Source organism: Labrus mixtus, chromosome 19, assembly GCF_963584025.1.
Source record: "Labrus mixtus chromosome 19, fLabMix1.1, whole genome shotgun sequence".
Taxonomy (NCBI): Eukaryota; Metazoa; Chordata; class Actinopteri; order Labriformes; family Labridae; genus Labrus; species Labrus mixtus.
In genome coordinates this window covers 14,942,832-14,965,825 of record NC_083630.1, presented here as the reverse complement: position 1 = coordinate 14,965,825, position 22,994 = coordinate 14,942,832, and the positions used below count along the sequence as shown (strand labels likewise).

The following is a 22,994-nucleotide window of genomic DNA, read 5'->3' as shown; positions in this document are numbered from 1 at the left end:
ATTATTTGTATCGGAAATGTTTTCACTTTATTGAAGAAAAAAAGTAGCTTTTTATATGGAGTTTAAAAAAAAAAAACTAGTTGTAATATTGGGTCACCTTCATATGCCCTGCATTGCTTAAAGGGGACACCTGACGTCTCTGACGCACGCACGACCTCCAGTTGAGTAACATGCGAAAAAAAAAGCGTGAACAAAAAAAACAAAAAAAACTCAGCGTGCGTTTTGCCGGTTCCCACAGAGCCACAGAGCTTTGAGGAGGGAAACGAAGTGAGCGAGTGCGCGGCTGGTGAGACTGTCAGAGCTTCCCACATTCACATTCGCCTGTGCGCAATGGCACCGAGCGCTCCCATGCTTCCATCGCTGCGCTGGACGCGATGACCGGATAACTTTTACCTCTGCACTGATGATGCTTTTCTCGATGGCATCCCATGCGTCCTTTACTGGGAAACTGTAACAGGTATGTAAGTTTGTTGACTTATGGAATCAGTAAACCTCTTATTTTATTTTTATTTTATTATGCTTCTGCAGTTGTTGTGCGTTAAATTGAATTCTTATCTGCTGCCTTTTTTTTTTGATAAATGGCTTGTTGTGCATGTGTTCAGAAAGGTGTGAAAATTGTCTTGGCTAATCCTCTGTGTGACTTGACAATGTTTTGACCTCAATTTTCCTCGAAGAGTGATTTTAAATCGTGATAATGTGCGCGATCACGGGGTCTAATTGAATTTTACGATCGAGGATTGGCTCAAATTAAGATTCCACGGCACCTAATACATTAACATTAGGGGAAAAAAACTTTGCTGATGTTAAGGTTTTTTTTTGCTGCATAACCATTGTTAATTAATCCAGAATTACTTTCATTACTGAGCATTCTGTGGGCATATGTAACTAAACACTGCATACATGTGAGTGTGTGCATGGATTTGAGCGACCATTATTTCCCTATTCACAAACACTGGTACTGATTCCTGCACTCTTACAGTCAGGTGTTGTTTAATATGGGAGGGGGGTTGAACCAACAAAACAATAAGTGGGAAATCAGTTTCAATTAGCACAAGCACCTTAAGAAAGTAAGAACAAGTAAGCAAATCATGTAATGGAGCACTTTGCAGCCTTGTATCACATCACCAGTGGCCTAGGATTAATAATTCATGTGTGTGTATGATCATGTGTGTTTGTGCATTAATGTGGTTTTATGAATTGTATTCCTTGTATTATCACACCTCATTTCGGACAAACTCAGCCGCCCTCGCTTTAGGAGACTTCAAGGTGATGGGTATCAGTGGCTGGTGTTGCCTAGCTTCTTCAGATTCTCTAGTAGAGAGTCCTATGATACTGGAGCCATTGGGGAGGAACTGAGGGGGGATTATAGACTGAGGGAATCTTTAAAAGGCTCCTGGGTAAGAGCCAGGTCTAAAAATGTTTCTCAGTATCTTTTCCCTATTTCTGTCACAGAAAGAGGATGGGAGGTGGGGCTGAATAAGATGGATCCGTTTTTATAACATCGGCACAGGTGTGAGCATTATCACAGCACTGTTATCTGGCTTCGAGCCAGAGAGGGTGGATTGGGAATAATGAGAGGAAGGATGGAGTGTACAGAAGCAGAGTCCGGGACCAAAGCCAATCGGACCTCTCAGGGTGGCAGCACTGACTTATTACTCCTCCCTGATGATCTAACCTCTGTGACTGCTCAGAGGCACATTGCCAGCCCCTCATTTACCTTACCATCTCTTCTTTCTTATTTCTGCCTCTGTTTGGCGTGTTCAAAGGCCAGGAAGGACGGGGAAACATTTGAAAGGCATGTTGGAGCAATCATAGATGCATTACACTGTAGATAAAGTTTGCTATAAGTGCATGAATTTCTGCTGAGTCTTTATGTAGCTGAATGTCCATACTGGAGCCAGAGAGCCGCACATCGAAGAGGCATCAATATGCTCTTACATTCCTCACTCAGCAGGGAAAAGGAAACACTTGTGCACAGCAAGTCCGGCACAACAAACATTAAAGATCTACAGCAAAGAATACTGCCGAAGTGCATTATGAGCCAGGTGAAGTTTCCCAGCAGGCCTCTGACCTGAAATGATCCAACCACTATTATCTGATAGCAAATATCGTCTTTCATCTGGATGGGGAAATAGGAGAAATGTTATATCTGTGTTTGTATGTCGATGCATAAGAAAGGGAGTTACATGATGAAAGGTTTAACACTAAACTGTACTTCATCTAGGTCTGCCAAACATCCAACCTCACATGTCACCGGGAAGCCTCCATGGCGATGTACAGCAGCACAGAGCAGCTCTGGAACGAATCAGACCACCTCAGATGGGAAGAGAGAAATGAGAGCTCGGAGGCATCAGAGCAGGATGAACGAAACTACTACGCCATGCTGTACTCGCTGCTCATCCTGGCCATAGTGTTTGGAAATGTGCTGGTGTGTCTAGCTGTGTTGAGGGAGCGTTCCCTCCAGACCACCACTAACTACCTGGTGGTCAGCCTGGCTGTTGCTGACCTGCTGGTAGCTTCTCTGGTCATGCCCTGGGCTGTGTACCTGGAGGTAAGTGGGTCAGGGTGTCTGTGCTAACAAACATTAGGGTCAAAATGCATTGGTTTGTGGATCCCAATTCTGTTTGTCCTATGTGGGGGTGGAACACATCTTATTTCATTTAAATGATTTCAAATTGGATGTTAAGTAGCACCACACACACTTCTGTGTGGGATAAATAACAGTTCAAAAATATCAAAGCTAACTCATTAAGAGAACCATGTATCCGCTTACTTTTAGCAAATAGCTAGCTTATTTTGTCACCAAAATGTTTCTGTTTATTTGAGCTATTGAGAAAATATTTAAACGGCAGCTTAGTTTGACAACTATTAATTGATTATTTAACAAACTTCTTCATTATTAGCCAACTCTTACAAAATCCTTTCAGCTAGCTACTCATTGATGCCAACTATACACGATAGCTAATGATTTTAGCCCTGTATTTAGCCCATATCTGTACGCAAGACATTTCAAATGTCAACGTAACCGTCAGTTTCAGCAGTTTATGTTTTACTTAAACTTTAAAATCAAGGTTTTTTTTATCAAAGCTTTTAAAATTACTTGGACTTTTTTGCTTGCCTGCTTTATAGTTTCACTACAATCTCTTATCTGAATTATGGTGTTTTAATTTTCTCTGGTTTCTGGGTAGACTAAGCCCCTGGAAACTGCAGGTATAGACCCTGGGGTATAGGTATAGGGTGTGCAAGAGAAAGGAAGTGCTTTGCAGTGGGTGGGGAGCCAACACTGGAGAGTAGACATTAGCAGAGAAAAAAGGAAAATAAGTTGTGTGAGAGACAAAGTGGACTTGTGCAACAAAAAAAAAAAAAAAAATGGAGAGCAGCAGTCCAGAAGAAAGATGAGGGTCATTTGGAGCTTATTAGATAGTGACAAACGTGTAGTTGATGGGAACAGTAAGGATGATAAAGGGTAGTTTAGTTGATGCTCCACTATTCATGTAGATTATACATAATTGCTAAAGGACATGTTGAATATAAATTAAAATTAATGTCTTCATTTGCTTTGAGGAAGTGGCTGAGCTTCAAATTCTGAAGAAGCAACTACCTCTGATTTAATTTTGATCAAACCTGTAAGGCAATCTGCTATTTATGGTAGATGTTAATTTTTGTTTTCGCTTCAAAGATTATTTGTGTGTCATAGCTTGATTGCTAATAGTTAATCTCTGCCTCTATCCATGGGTCACTTGCTGTTCAGTAACTCCATTAAAAGTACAAGCACACATGACCCTCAGGCATTCACTTTTCATCAAAATGACATGCTACACACTGAGAATGCACTGCAAAAGTGTCCTGTTTGTATACCCAGTCATACGAACCGGCTTGTGCGTGTGGGGAATTACATACTTGAAGCCCAGGGGTACCAACTGCTTTGCTCAAGGACAGGTGTTTGCATACATGAGGTCTAAAAACCATGAGGTAGAAGTCCAGTTATGTTTAACAAGCAGCCACCCTGCTGTCCCAGGTTTGCTTACTGTCAGCAGAGAGCTTCTTTTTTTTTTCTCACAGCATGCAGAAGATTCAACATCAGGTCAAGCAGAATAAGAAAATGAACACACTCATTGAGCAGAAGCAGACAAATTAAAGATGATTATCCTGTGAAGGTTTAAGGTAGACGGAAACCTCAACAGGATTCAGTCATGAGGTTCATTTCCATGCGGGCAGTCATGCTGTAAGAGCATGTGCTACAGTTTTTAATTTTAGAGTCCATGGGAGACCTTGCATAAGGAATGGCTCATTAAGAGTCACTAATGACACGTAATCATTATATTCATTAATTTAGCTGAAATGTAAAGGTCAGTCATATCGTAGATATTTAAAAAAACATACTAGGTTGCAGTGAGGGGGGAAACTTTATAATCGAAAGCACTGTGAGCACCAGCACCATAAAAACTTAATTTGGGATTAGTTTGGTGTGACCAAAGGGTCCCATGGTGTTCTTCTGCAGGCATGTAGCAGGCAAAGTGTCAGAGTATCGTTCTTCCCACCCTCAACATTTACTAATCAAACCTTTGAGTCATACAGCTGACACATAACTTGTACTTGAAGGAAGTTGTTGTATTGGCAATAACTGAGCTCTTACTTTGCTAAATTCATCCTAAATGATGCGGCTCTGCCTCAGGAAATCTACAACCTGCCACAGGAAACAGCTTCATTAACTATATTACAATGGCAACCATTTCCCTCTGAGGTCAAACCTAGGGTGCAAAGCTCAAATGCAGCACAGAGAAATACTTCGGTTCTTTCTCGGCACTACCCGATGGATGCGCAACTGGATAAAAAGCCACGGGACATCGATGCATAATTCATGTTAAAACAATATATAAGAAATCTTATTAGCAACCATTAGACAGCAGCTAGAACTAGCATTGTTACCCCTCCCTTACTAACATTTATGTGATATAGTGCAACATAATGGGAGTGAGAGACCTAAATCCTCTGCTAATGATAATGTTAGCTTAAAATCGGCGCATCTACTGTCTAGCTTTTTGGCTAGCTAATGTTTTGACATTGTGGCAAATACAGTTAAATTTTTAGTGAGGAATACACTCCGTTTTCATTTGTGTTGTGTTGAATGACACAACGGAAAACACAAGATTGAATGTTGTAAAAAAGTTTGTTGCAAAAAGCATGTTAATTATGCTAATCATTTTCACTTGGAAAACATTACAACACAAATTCCCTCCTCTCACAGATGCTCAATCTTCTGTCCTAGTCACGACATTATCTGCTCCTGCTGCGTTTTTTTAATGAAACATTAAGCATACTTTATGACTGTGACCATATAGATCCCATATTTTTCATCCCAGTCAATACGAAGAGTATTCAGAGCCCCACTGAGTCAGCATCACAGTCCCACATCGTGCACACAATGTTCATCATAAACCTCCATGTGTGCTCGTACTTCTTTGAGTGGGCTGTGACTGAGTACAAACAAGTAACTCTGTACATTCTGTACATTTACTTCATGTATTAGTGTTATTTCTATCTTAGCAGCACCAAATGCCCGAGCAAAGATTAGAAAGATGAAAGTAACAACCTGTTACGAGGGTGCTTTGTTGTCTCTTTGCTCAACCAGAGTGATGGGCAATGTTTATGAGCAGGATTGAAATTAAAGTTTTAATAGAGATTCTGCTTCCATGATGAGAGAATTTTGGAGATATTAAAAGAGAATTGATGCCACAGAGGCAAAGATATGCTGGTATCATCCCTTTACGGCGTCCCAATTCCATATCAGTATCAGTGTGGGGCATACCATCCAAATGCAGTTAAATGTATCACTTTTCTTTATCTAAAATCTTTCTGCTTTAAAAAGTTTTCTTATTTTTGCAGCTTTGCATTTTTTCTGTTGCTCATATAGGTTACAATAATTTGTTGATTAAGTTTTCACTATCAGCACACATAAATCACGTGTTTAGAAATACTGACATGCATATAGCACTATTTGCACACTTCTTATTACTTTCTCACAAATGTTTATTAATGCATAGAGTTAGTAAGGGTCAGGCTGCTAAAATGCAGGTCTCTCACTTCCCATGGTTTAATAGTATAATAAATCACATCCTCACTGGCTGCTGAAACATCCACATCTTTACAACTCAGTAACACCAGTATGCAGCAGGACGAACACACTAACATTCTTTGTCCCTTGTTTTCTTATCCGCTTTCTCAAAATTAAAGAAACTCAAAATTCAACCAGCCAATGAGGCGAATAGGAAGTTTCTTAAACAACACATTTGAAACCAGGCATTTAGTCCAACATTAAGCATGATGGAAAACGATGCATGATGGAATGTCACTACATTAAAAATGTTATACTTAATCCTATATGTTCTGTAAACAAAACAGCACATAAATAAATGATTACATGTCAAATAATCTAATTGCAAATCAATGCAAATAGCTCCAACATTAAAGATGTGACCAGGTCATGTTTTGTGTAATGTATTGTGACAAATGTGGTAAATGCAAAAGATAAGATACGATAAGATGAACTTTATTGTCTCAGTGGGACTTTTGCCTTGGACATCACAGTGCTCTCATGCAGTAGCAAAATATATGATATATATACCCAAGTAAATGACTAAAACCATAAATATATAATAATTAAGAAAAGTAATGAACAGTGCAGGTACAGCTACACATCTACACACATACTCACACCCACCCACTCGTACATACATATACACTCCTTACAGCTTAGTGTTGAGGGCTTTGATGGACAAGGGGACAAAGGACATTTTTAAACGGTTGTTCCTACTTAAGGGTACCCTGTATCGTCTGCCTGAGGGGAGGAGCCAGTACTCAGTGTGAAGAACATGAGATGGGTCTGAGATTGTTTTTTGTGCCTGTTTAATTATGGTTTGTTGAAAGATGTCCTGGAGGCTGGGATGTTGATGGACTCCCATGATTTTCATGGCTTTTCTGTGTGAGTCTGTTGATTTGGGCCTTTGATTGAACAGTCAAATTTCCAACAATGCAGAGATATCGTCTTCTCAGGAAGGGCAGCCTCTGCTGCACGATGGAACAAACAGCTTCCACACAAGTTTGTTGTCTTTGTGGATGCCGAGATATTTGTAGAACTCTACCTGTGTTATAGTGTGATCATGGATGACCACTGGTGAGTGATTACCAAGAGACCCAGGGTCGAACACCATCTCCTTTGTTTTTTTTGTGTTAGAGGAGATGGTGTTTGTCACAACACTGCACAAAAGTTGCTGATGGTTCTAGGTTCTATTTATTTCTATATTTGTAAATGGCTGTTTGCCGGTCTGTGTATTTTTTGTATGTTCCTGCCACCTCTCTGTGCAAGTAGGCGTCTATTCCTCTCGAAGACGAGAGATTCAGTAGTCAGGCCAAGGAGCTTGGGTCCCATTCATCTTTGTCAGATAGTTATTACCAGCCATTACAGAGCCTAAGTGAAAGCCTGTCAGTCTGAGCAGGACTCGACGGGGAAGGTGTGTGTAGGTGGAGGGCATTGTTTGGAGTGTTATTGGTTTAGAAAGGGGTTACCGTCCTTTCTGAAAACAGGAAACTCTGGAGGTTAATAAAATCCGTAGTTTGAAACATCTTGATTCCACTTCCTTTTTCCTTGCATCATGACACATTAACACTTAATCACCTTGTAGCTTGTGTTATATGAGGACAAGACCTGTAAGCTGGCAAAACGTGGAGATATTCATGCATTGCAATTGTGATTCCCTGCACTCAGGGTTGGAAGGTCTATAATATGCTGTTAAATGTTGTTATAATCTCATACTGCTGTGGGCTTTGTTTGTCAATTGTCAAGAGATTGACCAGAAAAAAGACAGTGAGAAATGTTAGTAGGCTATTCAGCCACTTAGCTAATGCTATGGTTAGCTAGGAAGAAGCTCTGGAAAATATTGTATGATATAATAGGAAATGTGTAGGCTATACTTGTTTCTGAAAATGAACATATTTGATAAAAGTTATACTCATCAGCTCGGGTTGAATGAAGAAGCTAAACATTGACATTGATTACCTTCTGAAAAGGATATGATAAGGAAAGTCGTAAAACACTTAACATATTAGCTACTATCAGACAATAGCTAATATTAGCAACAAACTACTTCCTTGCTAACATTACTAGCGGCTAAAAATGTTCACATATACTGTCTATTGTTTTTTACAACATCATCAAAGGGATATGTTAGCATACAGCAACGTACTAGCTAAGAGTTTTTTAAGCTAGGCAGCTAAATTGCCTTTTGAAAGTTTCATGTTATACGACATGAAAAGCATTTTCAGAATAAATTGAGTAAAATCTAAAATGTTGTTAACCCCTAACCATCATAAAACACCTAATGTGTTTAATCAACCACTTTGTTGCTCACATTACAATTAGATAGGATTTAACACGTTTCTGTTATTTCTACAAAGCAATGAAAAGGTAATATTAGCGTTCAGCCACCTCCTAGCTAACAGTAATAACAAATACGATACAAAATATGTCCTAATGTCAGTTTTTCGTATTTGCTGCAGTTTGGTGAGGATATTGTGAAAATGCTTACAGATTTCTAATATTGAGACCAATTAAAGCCTAAAGAGCATCTTGGCATAAAATGCAGTATTTTTTGGTTCCCCGCCCGGAGTGTAATTTGAGATGAAAAATGGCTGCTGTTTTAAGAGGTGAATTTTCCATACCTCCATGTAAACATTTTCTCTCCTACGCCTTTCCTTTCTGTCACATGTTTTTGAGCGTGTGCGTTCATAGCCTGCTTCACAGGAAAGAACTGAAAGAGAAATGTGCGTTGTTAATCCTCCTGTCTGTCCTGTGCAGGTGGTCGGCGGTGCCTGGCTTTTCAGCCGGCTCTACTGTAACATCTTTGTCACGCTAGATGTGATGATGTGCACCGCCAGTATCCTCAACCTGTGTGCTATCAGCATTGACAGGTGAGTGTGCTCTGTTTGTGTGTGTGTATGTGTGTGTGTGTGTGTGTGCGTTTACCTTCTAGGTGCAGTCACAGATGTTCCCATGACATCTCCTGTGTGTCACCCACGTGAGGTTGCTGTATCTCCAGGTGTTATTCTATTCTTCACCTCACCTCATAGATTTTTCAAAACTTCCCTGAGAGAGACACTATCTCCCCATCTTGAGTCTCAATATCTTGGTAGATGTGTGTACATGTCTGTGTGTCAGCAGGGAAGGCAGAAAGTAAGACTTATACACTCTGGTCTTAATTTGCTGTTCTGAGTTCAGACTTGCTTATGTTTTCAGCTAGGCTAATTGCTGCCATTTGTTTGCATTAATGCAGAAAAAAACCATTACTCTATATGTGTACCCAGTTTTTACATTATTTATTTGCTTAGTTTTTTTCTCGTGTCACAGGTTAATATTTAATAGCTCTCGAGAATCTTTGAACTTGTAAGCCAGAGGCAACAAGAGTTCATGGATACATGAATACAGCATGGCAGGTGTCATGGGGATGTATCTGTACATATACAAAGGAGAATTGTTCTACCCTTTGTAAGACTTTCTGATGAGTGCTTTTTAAATTAAGCTAGTGTCATCATGTACAGCTCTTGATTATCAGCATGGCACCAGAAGGACTTTTCCCTTCTTACGTTAAATAACAAATAAGGTGGCTCCTGTGTTGTTAGTTTAAACATATTAATTATTTCCTTTAATTATTGAAAACGTTTAAACTAATTGATTTTGTAACTAACAATATATTAACTCCACAGCACCAAAGGACAAACAAGTAAAGCGTTGCTGATAAAAAAGAAGTAAAGCTTTTGTCACCAGAGCCAGATACTTTCCCTCAGGACTTGGTAAAGACCCAAAGAGAGGGATAAGGGAGTGAATATTGGAATAACATTTTCCAGATGGTAGAAAACATAAAACTAACGAGTAAGTTGTTTCATAATCCGCTTGATGTGTAAACAGCAAGCATATGAACTTACACATGTGATAAAATATACATTTCATAAGTCAATGTAACATTTACAAATTGTTGTATAATTAGGGTAAATATTTATATAACACAATACATTCCATATTTTGTCTTGATTAACGCTATTGTACAGTATCACTTACTTTGTAAGGTGCTAAATCAAAGCAAAGCACTGATCACCTTCTGTGACATTGATTGTGTTTAACAGACGCCATATAGCCTTTGTGACAGCATTGTGTATCTACAAGCTTATCTGATAAATGTTGCTTTATAGGAAAGATATATTTTCACCTGGTTAAATAAATCAACACACCAGGCTGTAACATTTCTGAATAATACACTAGAAGATACAATTTCACATTCAACTTCAAGGTGAGGTGCACTTTTGTTTGACAGTATTTACTGTGTAGGTCATGTTTTAAGTGGTTTCTCAGATCTGAGGAGGCGAGCTTCTGCGCACATTTAAGAGTTTAACATAAAGCCGCTCTTGATCAATAAATCATGTATATTATTGTATACTTCTTCCACCACTTATTCTGCTTTGCTTTTATTTAAACACACGACAGCATCGTAGGAGGGTTCAACAGGGGGGGAGGAATATTTTGAGTGAATGTCTGCGCTCTGGGTTTCGCCTCTGCATTTTGCCCAGAGAGGATCCAGTGTAATTAGTCTGATGAGGATAAACAATCCTGGCAGTTATCTGGCTCTAAACAACATAACATCACATCCATTTCGGGTCGGGGTCCAGAATAATTGTTGTTTCTTCTAAGCTATTGCTGAGCCTATTTTTCCCGGGACTCATTATACACTCTTGGCGTACAGTGTGCTGATTAACTCTTAAATCAAGCTCCACTAAGTTTATTGCTGAATACCCAAATTGTTTGAAAATGTCTGGTTTGCTGCTCCACTGGTGGTATTTATATTACTCACTTTCTCCCAGCAGTGTATTTCTTGGAACCCTCGAAGTCTAATTCTTTTCAGGGAGGCTCTTTTATTAATATATATATATATATTTATCAGAACATTTTCTTCATTGAAATCAATCAATCAATCTTTATTTGTATATCTCGAGACAATTTACGAGAAGCAGGTAAAATACCTTACTCTTTGTTTTTTAATATTACAAAAGAGCAGGTTAAAAGACTTTACTTAATGCTATATTACAAAGACCCGGCTTAATCCATCATGAGCACTTTAGCAAAGTAGCAAAAGTTACACTGGTAAGAAAAAACTGCCTTATTAAAAAGCAGAAATCTTCAGGCCGGATCCCAATGTCACTTCCAATCCATAGAAACATGCAAGCAAAGACCCTAATGTGTGTGTCTCTGCAGGTACACAGCAGTGGTGATGCCCGTCTTGTACAACACCACCCATCGCTCCAGGAAGAGAGTTTTTATGATGATTGCCACCGTCTGGGTGCTGGCTTTCGCTGTCTCCTGTCCCCTGTTGTTTGGCTTCAACACTACAGGTCAGGTCAACAACATTCAGAGTTCACCTTTTTCGTCTAGATGAGCAGAGAGTCAAAAGTAAAGCAGAGTGCAGAGTAGAACGCAAGGCGCGAAGGCAGTTGTTGCGAGAATCAGGGTCAGACTTCACTCTGATAGCTGTGAAGGGTCAGCGGTGGGACATGAAATGCAATCCCCAATGGGATCCATCAAAATTCAGCAGCCCTGTACTACTCAGCATGTGTGAACATGTTTAATTGTGTCTCCTGTGACTCTGTCTAGTAGTCACTGATAACTGGAGCATGTTGAATCTGAGGAACATGGGAGCTCCTCAGGTAGGAACAGTCTTAAGTCACTCTTCAGAGAAGCTCAGTGGGAGAAAAGAGGAAGGTAAGGTAGATAAAATGACTTCATGTTAGATTTGGCCTTTTTAAATCCTATCAAAAAAATCATTTAAATGGTGAAAAGAGAAAACATCAGTAGGCACAACAGAGAGGATCTTTCCCACAAGTTTGACAATCATGATGACAAAATAAAGGTGGGATAATAAACATAAGCACGAGTCTCTAAGGGATATTTAGGGGGATTATATCTGGTCTATACAACCAAAAATTGGATTTCCTGATCACATGTTCGCCATTTGACCAGAGTGACGTAGGAACAAGAATAATCGACCAGAAAAACAAAAGCTGGACAGAGAAACACCAAGACGTCAGGCGATGCCCTGAGATAGATAGATGCATGGCTTCACATACACAATGGCGAGCATAAGTGGGACACAATGTAAAGCTACACACAGAGATAAAGGCGTTTTGTTTAGTCCATTCACACTGATGCATAACAATGGCTTGTGATTGAAGGAATCTCGCTGTTTTGTCAGAGTGCAACCAGCCATTAGCAGAGGAAGGACGAACACATGGGTTCACATCAGGTCCAGGAGAGATACTTTATCATCCTTCAAGAGAGTAGAATTGAAATAGAGGACCTTGACAAGACATATTATGTATATGAGACAAACAAATGACTTCATAATATGAATGTTGACACTGAAGGTGGTTTGGAGTGTGCCTAGAAATAGATTGCTCCCGTCTGTTCCTGTTGTCATCTCTTTGTGTATTCGGGTATGTGGTATTGATCCAGAGTAACATCCAGGGAGAAGCAAATCACCGCAGTTTGTTCATGCTCCTGACATGCAATATGCATGTCTCAGCTGTGGTCAAGGCCTATGCCCTTTTTTTTTCCAACTTCAATTTACAGCACTAATAACCCATCTGATAGATATTTAACTCTGGAATTATGATTGAATAATGATCGATGCACTTATTATTATGTCAAATTGTCTTCTATGCTGAATTTATGACACAATTATGGCTGAATCAATCATCCCTCCATCACAGAGTGGCTGCTCTCAGTATACGCAAGCAGGGTAGAATTAAGTATGCATGCAGATTATATAAAAGGGACAAGCCAATAAAGGTCATTTTCAAATTAGAGAGCATGCACCGGGATCACAGAGGTCGGCTGTACACCACACTACCTGTCCCTGTTATTATCCCCCTGATTTGAAAGCTGTCTCGCATAATGATGGTTTATTTTCTGATGTAGATGACCCTTTGGTGTGCTCGATCTCCAACCCTGAATTTGTGATCTACTCCTCTGTGGTGTCCTTCTACCTGCCGTTTATCGTCACTCTTCTGGTCTATATCCGCATCTACGTCTTCCTTAGGATGCGACGGAAGAGGATCACCTTCGGCCAGGTCAGCGGGAAGGTGCAGCCAGGCTCGACGCCGCCATCTGTGGTGAGATTGCATTTTGATTTAAGGCTTGGCCTCTATTTCCTCTATTTCTCTGCTTCTAAACTTGTTCTTTCTAATAAGCCACCCTTTATGGGGGTGTAAGGATTTAGCTGTTGATTTCAACATTTTTACTCTCGATCAAACGTTTACAAATCCCTTGTAAAATCAGGTGTTAGTTACCCGATAGTGGCAAAGCTTTAGTATAATGTTTTTAGTAACTAAACATATTATTTATGACTGCTGACTTGATGTCTTTTGATTATCGTATATTGGCTTATCTTCAATAATAACAGTTATAACTGTAGACCTGATCATTATAATAATAAATAGAACACTTATTTTTTAAGGTAATTATTGAATATTGATGATTAATGAGCCACAGATTTTCATATCTAACAACCAAAAGCTTCTACTTTCTGATCTAAAAAGCTGTTTGTTTTTATTACCCATCAGTACAGCCATTAGTTACAACCTATAAAAGCCTGTGAATTAATAGAAGATGGGACCTAAATTGCCAGTTGCCTACTTCCTGAAAAAATATTTTTCTTCATATGCAGCGACTTTATATTTTTCATGTAGTTTCAGTCAGTCTCACTCATTCAATCACATCACGCCTGTGACTTGCAAATTACGAATGACCTTGATATTGCATTTATTCTGTTGGACGCCCTCACCTTGCCTTTTCCTTTTAAGAGCACATCTTTTAAATGCAATTCCTCCTCCACGTCCCCATAACTGACACTATTAGAGTATAAAAATACCCTGCTGCTGTCAGAAACAATGGCTGTTTTTCTTACGTGCATGACTTTCTCTAAGGTGTTTGCTGGTTAAAAAAAGTTCTGACGAGATGTCAGAGGAACCCAGGAATGTAACGTTTCCTCTAATAGGAAAGAAAAGCTTTGTGCTTTTTTTTTTTCCCAGGCTGCTTTGTAAATTTAGGCTGAGTGGAACAGGCCTGTCAGGTAATCACAGTAAAGTGTTTGTATAGCGATTACAGTAATAAGCAGCCAACACAGCTGTCTATGTAAACTGAGGCTTTCTAATTAAAATGGACTTTCAAGTTGAAAGTAGTTTAAATAAAGGGGACATATTATGATATTTATTTAATAGGGACAATGCAATTTAACATAATTTCAATACAAAGCATGAAACTGATGTGCTGCATAAAGAGTATATAGCTATTGTTAATTTCCAACTCGAGTCCCCAGTTGGGCCTTTGTGTAAACATCAGATTAAAATGTACAACATTCAGTTACATAAAACCACATAACATGATATGAGGATACATTAAAATACATCTACAACAATACAAATGTTATAAACCAGTTTAAAATGAAGTTTGAAGATATTAATTAAAAGTGGGTACAGCTCTGGCTTGCTTTGAGCATTTCACCTGTTTTGTAAAAGATTTTAAGTCGGACATAAATTTTATTTCAGGTGGTAATGTGTTCCAGAGTTTGCAGCCTTTGATGGAGAAGGCTGATTGACCAAACGTAGATCTACGATGTTGTACGCTACAGTCTCCGAAAATCCATGTTTACAGTGTTTTTGAACATATATTTGGGTAACCTGAGTGTCTACCGACCCACAAAATGTGAAATAAACCCATGCAGTCCTATGTTTGTGGTCTGCATAAGTCTTACAACACTGAGAGAAATGCTCCGTTTCAAATTTGCTCAACTTGTAACATCACAAGTGGGATTCTGGTCAAAAAAATAAATACCCTCCCCTCTCCTGGCATCTCCACCCATGGACTCCACCCCCAGCCTAGAACAAAACTTTTGCGCAGGTCTGCCATTTTTATTCTCGCTGCAGAGGAGTGATGTCTACCAGGAAAACTCAGCGGGGGCTCATTAAAGAGACACACACACCAAAACGGAGCGTTCTGAGAGAGCTGGTTCATACAGGGTCACAAACCTCCTCTGGTGCTTCATTCATGTTATATTTTGACCAAAGCACAGCACAGATGTTTCATTTAGACCACAGGGGGACTGTTTGAAAAGGTGGAGAAGGGGGCTATGTCCTCTTTAAGAGAATTGTGTTCAGTTCTGTGTTTCGGAGGAGTTAAATATAAATAGATTGATAGATGGACAGGCCATGACTAAGATGTTGTTCTTAAAATAGTGAAGTAATGACAGTGCAAAACAGCTGTCAGTTATTTGATCCCGCCCACCACTCTAATATTTGCCCCAGTTATATCTATCAAATAACAACACTGTCTTTTAACCAGGGGCAAGGACACAGGGTCAGATTCTGTTCAGCTATGTCAGCCCTATGTTCAAACTACGGAGTATAATAAAGGCGTGGGGATAGGATTCGTACCACTCTAACGTTCCCCTTCATTGCATGCAAATACATAATGGGCCAACTATTTAACAGCAGGTTGCAGATAATTGGTTTTGGTTGAGCCTCAGTGGGCACACCTGTTGTAAGATCCAAGCACTGCAGAGGTACAGATTGAGAGCGTTATAATGGGAAAAGTGTTCATGATGGAAAGGCCTCTATCTTCCTTTTCGGACTCTAAGTGAGACATGCAGTGTTTGCATGAGGAGTGAGAGTGACTGAAAATAAAAGAGATCCTTCAGTCCATTGATATCTCTTGTATGATTTGCAGACAGCTAACAAGATTTGCTTAATCAAAATAAATATAAATTAGATGAATTATAGAGTTCCCAAGGGAATAACAAGAAAGATCTGTTTCTTTGTTTGATGGCGTCTGGATGTTTGGATGAGAAAGGTTGAGCATTTATCTGGAAAATATTTGAATATCTTCTCTCCTCTAGGAGACCTGTCTACAGGAGGAGACTCCCAAGGCGAGGCAAGACCTGTCACCCATCCGAATTAAAGTGGTGGGTTTATTTCAAGGCATCACACAAGCATCACATATCTTGTATTGATTTTTTTTTTCCAGTGCTTTAGTGCACACGACAGTTCTGTTTTTTGCTTTTCACGTGTGTCTGTCTGTGTTTATATTCATGAACACTTTTTTTGTTCTGCTCTGTTGGCAGAATCTGAGAGGATGCAGAAATTGTGATTCTAAAGCGTACCTTGTTGGATTGTCTCACCTGCTCACTTGTCAGCCGAGCAAAGTCTGTACAGGATGCACTGCAGCCCCTATAATCCTGGTATACAAAACTGGTCAAAGACGAAGAGAATTGCAATCTGTTAATTAAAAAAACAATGTGTGAGAAGATGAATGTTTGAATTTCTGGCCAGTGTGGAGGCACATGTTGCACAATACTTAAAACGTGCCTTTCTTATTACTCCAAAGGTGAAAAGCTCTTAGGCTGCTTTGTTGAATTTATTGATGTTTTTAAAAGTGCAACTACTGGTACAAATATGGGCTTTAGAAAATGAAAGGGGCTTTTACAGCTAATACACAGATAGTCATATTGATGTGTATTGAGTACTAACTTTGATTTAAAATCTTGGATTGGTGTTTCAGGAAGAGCTTTTCCACCAATTTCAGTCCATCTGAGCAGCGTTTCTAAGATAAATTGTCCATAACCTTCTATTTGTACAGAAGTGTACATGCTGAAGAAGCGCTCAATTTCTGATGTTTTCATAAAAGGCTCAAGAGCAAAGAACTGTAAGCAATTTATGACCTTTGTGGAATTTGGGAATGCAGAACAACATAGGTACACAACACTGGGACATCGGTGGCCTAGTGGTTAGTTCGAGCACCCCCATGTACTGTTGTCCTCAAAGTGGGCGGGCTGAGTTCAAATCCGACCTGTGGCTCATTCCCTGCTTCTCACCTCAAATTTTCCAACTCTAAAAAGCAGAAACATACAGTAAGTACACAAAAATGACACATTATAAAGTTCAACAAAAAGCTTTGAACACAATAACTCAACAAGCAATATTTAGTCTTAGTCTTACCGACACACAAAATTCCAAATTCACCCACAAAATATGCAGGTCGGATTAGAGATTACAAAAGCGCCTCTCTGTTCTATGGAAGCGATTAGTGATCAGAATTCAAATGATAAAGCTAATTTGAAAATTCAAATGCATTAACAGAAGAGTGTATTATTTGACTCAAAAATAAAATTCTGATTAATTTATCTAATTTGAATTTTAGTTTTCAACTTCAAAAATGCACATTCTTTGACTAAATTAAAATGAGGAAGAAAATGGCATTTGCTTTATCTCTTTCAAAAAATGCCCCGCTAAGTCTGTATCATAATTCAAATGAAAATACAGTAATCACTGGCTTGTTGCTGACTTTGTCTGCCATGTGGTAAATGTTTGATGTGAAGCACCAGCACAAGCTGTTGATCAGAAATATCTTTTCAGAAGAGTTCTACCTGCTGCAATTGTTCAGATTGAAGTAAAACACTAAAGCTGCAGGACAGAAATAAAAATAACCAAAACAATGAGCTGGAAGATGCTTAAACAGTCTATGTGGCAGAGAGGAACTGCAGAGCTGGGAGTTTGTTTTGTCAACTGCAACCTTTAAAATGACATATAATAAGTTGTTCCTCCATTTACATAAAAAAATACTTTAAACAGCTTGAATAAGTTTTAGAGATGTAATCTTGTCAAACATTTTTACTTGTGCTTGAATATGTATGCTATGCTATTCTAATATGTATGAGTATGTTTTGTCCTGACAGCAGAGTGTGGAGCCTTCAGGTCCATCCAAGCACAACCTTCTGTCGGGATGCCTGTGGGGGAAACGCCCAAAGACGGGACCTGTGGAGAACTTTATGCTGCCCCCGGTGGACATGCAGAACTGCTGCAGCATCAGCCACGCTTCCTGCGGACGCACAGAGCTGGAGCTGGACCAGGAGCGACGGGAGGAGGAGGCCGAGGCGCACAACCAGAATGAAAAGCCTGCCATCAGGATGGGCTGCGAGGTGAAGGATCTGTCCAACGGACGAACACACACGTCCCTGCGGTCGACCCCTTATTCTCACAACAATCCACGATTCAGGAGCATGCACGCGCGGGAGAAAAAGGCCACACAGATGCTCGCCATTGTTCTTGGTAAGTTGGGACTGTAAGCTGAGGAAATGATAATGTAAATGTCATGGTTATGCAGACAGTATTATAAATGAAAAACAGGCAGAGTTACTCATTCAGCTTTAAGTCCTTTAACATTTTACAGACAGACTTTTGTGCCATGCTCACCTGGTCACCTGTTCTGCCCTCGTGATGGCATTGGCACATTTGCTTCCTCCGTGTGCATTTGCTTCACATTTTGTAGAGCCGAAATAAATCAACCTGAAATGTCAACATAAAAATGTCTGGCTAGTTTGGGGTTCACAGTGTGTGTTCAGACACACGCTGTAGCTCCTGACACAACTTCCACACGCTCTAATTATCAGGCAGGTTCCTGGAAGGCCGGTCCAGTTAGGCCTGGCACGGCATGGATCTCTCTAACAAAAGTGTAATCAGAGGTGTCTGATTACGTTACGCTGCTGTCAGTGATAAGTCTGGCACACACAGGAAATTATCGCCGTCCTGCCCACTTCCCACCTGCTTTTCATCCGGCTGACCACTGCTTTGCTGGGATCTTGACCCCAATTAGTTTTATCAGCGTTTCAACAATGCTGCAGCATTTAAAGTCGGTTATGAATAATAAACTGTGTCCTGCTGGCTGCTGTTCTGTGTACAGAAAGTGTTTTTTAATTGACCCTTTTCAAGGTTTTTCCTACCGAGCACATTACAACAGCAGATTAAACCACTTCAAAATTCAAAGTCACTTATGAAGCATAAGGTGTTTACACAAAAGCAAACATAAAAAGTCCAACTGTAGTGCCAGCTGCAGGTTTTTCTCCTAAAATAAAAGTGGATGGAAGATTTCATTGGCTTGTTTTAGATAGTATAATTAGCTAACATGAAGCTCTATTAACAGAATCAACATGTAAATGTAGAATCTGTACATGCATGACTAGACTTTGATATGTGGAGTGTTCAGGTTTCTCTTTGTAGTCTTTTGACCATTTGTGTATCTGCAGGCTTTGATCGACGCAAATCCCGTCCGCAATAATCTGACAATGATATATTTATGATCAGAGTAATCCAGCACACGCCATGATTGTTCAGAATGACTTCAAAGTTGAATGCATATGAAACATTGGAGCAAACAACCCGTTTCGCATAGTGGCTTCCGTTTGTTTTCGCGGTCAGTTGGGAGAGAAAAGCCCTAGCCTGGAGTTTGATGAAAAGAAAAGACAAGAACATTGAAAAGAAGGGGCTGGTTTTCATGACTGGAAAATACAAGGCCGGGTAATCTCACGTGCACGTTTGTCTGCCAGGCTACAGGCCTTGTGCGCCCCGGACGGCCTTGCGGTGAGTGACAATCCGATGCGTCGTCCGTGAGTTAAAATCTTGGTTCATTGTTGGATTTCAACAAAACAGCTAACAACCGGTTTGATTCGAGTTCAAGGGGTGTGGGTCGGCTATCAGGTGCAGTAACGTTTCTTTCTGCTAGTTGGAGTCTGCACATGTGATCTCGCTCAGCAGCTGCCGCTTCACCTGAATCCTTTCACATCTTTTTAAGTAGACACAGCCCACACTCTGTTCACACCTCATAATGGTGTGTCTAAGACTACTGCGGCAACACAGTGAAGTTTTAACAAAGACCCATTCTTTATTTCCCCTATGAAAGCCAGTCCAAGGTCATTTACAAACTTATCAGAAAGGAAACAAAAGAAACCTTAACATTCCCCGCCAAAACTAGTGTCCAATAAATTATAACAAGATAAAAAAGCAGCCTGTATTATACAGCCTGTATATTAGGGTGGTCAGCCTCCTTATTATTGTGAAATGTCAAGTAATGGCTGGTTATACTTGTAACAGTGTTTTTATATATTATTCTTGCTTTCCTATGTTTTCTGTTTCACACTTCTAAGAGAAAATATTAGACATATTTTAGATTTAAGGATACCTCATTAACAAGTTTAGCTTGAGAATTTAAGTAAATACCAGGAATGTGCCGCTAACTTAAAATACAGGATCATTAAAACTCCTGCACAGTGGATGTGTTTGTGCTGAACATCATTTTTCACATGTGGTCTTGCAGCCCCACATAATTGGCTGATGATGATTGTCACATTATACATTAAAGTGATATTAGAAGTAATGCTTTGTTATTACCATATATTAAGAACCTAATGTTACAGAAGACAATACGCTGTTAACCCGGTGCTTACATGTGTGCTCTTGTGTTTCCTGTTTCATTCTGCTCTCTGGCTGCTCCAGGAGTGTTTCTCATCTGCTGGCTGCCTTTCTTTGTGACTCACATTCTGAACACCCACTGCAGGACATGCTACGTGCCTCCTGGGCTTTATAGTGCATTCACCTGGCTGGGGTATGTCAACAGTGCCCTCAACCCCATTATCTACACAACCTTCAACATCGAGTTCAGACGGGCCTTCATCAAGATCCTCAGCTGCTGATGGAGACAGAGCACCAGGAAATTAAAATGGAAATGAGGCTGTGCACTTGAGCAGCAACTCTCTTTCCATACATTTTATAAACTGTGACCACAGATGTACGCTGGTAATGGATAAGGGAATTAAAGCTGCTTCACATCCCAGCTTTACAGAAACAACAGGATAGCAGACACTTGGTTTTGCAAGAAACACAAACAAACAGGGATTCTCTTTTTCAAAAAAAGTTTTTGCTCCCTCACTGGGCTGGGAGCCCATTTGAACAGTATTACTTTTCAGACAAGACACTTGCATACAGTCTAATTAAAAGCACAAGGCGTTGGACCCACTTGTACAATATGGGAGCTGTTCATCTGCACAGGATTTCCAAATCAATGTATGTTTAGAAGCTCTTTGGATCACTGGAGCCACAATGGAGCTTTAAGGCTGATACAGTAAATTGATTGCTTAGCAGTGAGGAACTGCGTCCTCATGCCCACTGCAACCACAGTGTGTGGATTAACTGATGTTTCTCACTTCCCCTGATCACTCCGCCTCACCATCAGAGCCGTCAGTAACTCACCAGTGCATGCACAAATCAAATTTCGGAGGGTGCTCCCTTGAATGTGAGGAATCGCATTGGTCTCGGCCAAGAGTCACTCTATTTTAAGGATTGTCATACATATAGATGTGGAGACATTTTGCTCAATGTGGATTCATAGAAAAATGTAACATTTTTGATGTAATGCAGAGTGAAAATCCTCTGTGTATTTTAAAGGGACTGTCTGATTATTGGCATCCCCCCCATTCATGATATAAAGCTGGCTACTGGCAGTTCTGGTGAGCAGATGAAAAAAGGAGCTTTGTGGTCTTAACAAATCAAGTTGGATTGTAAACCATGCAGGTCGTCATTGAGAGAGTTGTAAATAAAATAAAAAAAGATTAAATGTTTTACAAGCTTGAGATCATCCATCTATACATGTACTGTGGCACACAGCTTATGTTAGCATGTGTGCTTCTAAATGTTTTGACCAAAAGTGTCAGTGGGCTTTCTGGGAGGAACAATACAGGGACTAAGCTGAGCGAACAGGATATTTTGAGATTTAGAGACCGAAAAAAAAGAGGCGGAAAACAGAGGCACAGAACCAGGAGAGAAAAACAGGACGAGATAAAGGATGATGGGAGAGCTGGTAAAGAGTGAAGCCTAACAGATGAGAAATGGAGAGACAGAGCAAGGATCAAAGATGACTGCAGATGGATTGATAAAAGCTGCAAAAAAAAAAAAAAAAAAATGAAAGGAGGAGCAGGGTAGGGGTTGTCAGTCATTCTCAGCCTGCTTCTCAAGCTCTCTTATTTCTCTGAGAGGCATAAACACCTGCTCCCCCTGACACTCTGTGCCATTACGTCAACTCGGCCTCGTTCCACTGAAGATGCTTAAGGAAATGATGTACCAGGTGTGTTTGTGAGAGTGAAACCTTTCAGTCCTGATCATTGTATAGCTCCATAAATCGTAAAAATCAATAATAGTTTTATTCCTTCACTAAAAACTCTATTTTTAAAAAAAAACCACACTGATTATAATAGAAGCATATTAACAGGGGTGTCATCAGGACAAAAGATGCTGACGTCGAGATTTCACGGTGATCAGAAGAGACGCTCGCTCATCTGTCCCTTAATTGGATTTGAATAAGAATTAATTTGATTATGGATCTCATTGAGGGTGTTGAAGCTGCACAGCTGTGCACACATGTCTCTATATTATTTCCAGTCATTCAAATACACTAATTAAAGTCACTCATTCACCTCATACTGTAAATTATCTGCATATGAGTTGAAGGCCCCACAGGCTTTGGGCTCTCCTGTAGGCCGCAGAGACGGTGATGTTATTTATATCTAACTTTATGAAGCGTGTTTACATAAGGCTGATTGTTGCTTTAAAATAAAGAAAAATGACATTACTTTAAAAAATATATATTTGACCTTTATTTAACCAGGAAGTCCCATTGAGATTAAAAGTTGTCTTTGGGACTTCCTGGTTAAATAAAGGTAAAATATATAAAGTTTCTCTCTTTATTTGAAGGCTTTTTTGACATGTTTGGTATTCAAAGGTCAGATATTTCTTTAAAATATTGGATAAAAGTTTATTAGTTTTGCTCGCAACTAGAAATGCCCACTTGCTAAAATGAGTTGGGGTTTTTTGCAGGGGTTTTTTATGCATTAAATGTAGGAGTAACATACAAAGAGATATTTTAAACTTGTGGAATTCTTGATTTTATGGTGACTAAAGAACAGAACAATATTAAAAATGTCTGACTACTTTGTGTAGTGATTCTTAAGATATTGTATTATGAAGCAAAGTGATGAAATGACAGACTGAACAACAAACATGACTACAGTCTGTTA

At 39.7% G+C, this 22,994-nt stretch overlaps 1 protein-coding gene across 2 annotated transcripts; it reads left to right on the top strand.

Moving 5' to 3' along the window:
• On the top strand, window positions 1-22,457 carry drd3 (dopamine receptor D3). Of its 2 annotated transcripts, none has more exons than XM_061064836.1 (8): window positions 1-457; window positions 2,225-2,551; window positions 8,855-8,967; window positions 11,300-11,436; window positions 13,019-13,212; window positions 15,993-16,058; window positions 17,829-18,201; window positions 20,483-22,457. In XM_061064836.1, exons 2-8 carry the CDS (start codon window positions 2,267-2,269, stop codon window positions 20,641-20,643), a joined length of 1,329 nt encoding a protein of 442 aa, XP_060920819.1. In that variant the 5' UTR covers window positions 1-457; window positions 2,225-2,266; the 3' UTR covers window positions 20,644-22,457. The 2 variants fall into 2 exon arrangements, with proteins under 2 accessions (XP_060920819.1, XP_060920818.1); XM_061064835.1 differs by having other exon boundaries at window positions 2-457; window positions 20,422-22,457.
• The last annotated feature ends 537 nt before the right edge of the window (window positions 22,458-22,994 follow it).

Coding starts and splice junctions, on each gene's coding strand:
- drd3 (XM_061064835.1), top strand. CDS start 2,267: ATGGCGATGTACAGCAGCACAGAGCAGCTCTGGAACGAATCAGACCAC. Junction 8,968..11,299: donor TGTGCTATCAGCATTGACAG/GTGAGTGTGCTC, acceptor GTGTCTCTGCAG/GTACACAGCAGTGGTGATGC. Junction 18,202..20,421: donor GATGCTCGCCATTGTTCTTG/GTAAGTTGGGAC, acceptor TGGCTGCTCCAG/GAGTGTTTCTCATCTGCTGG.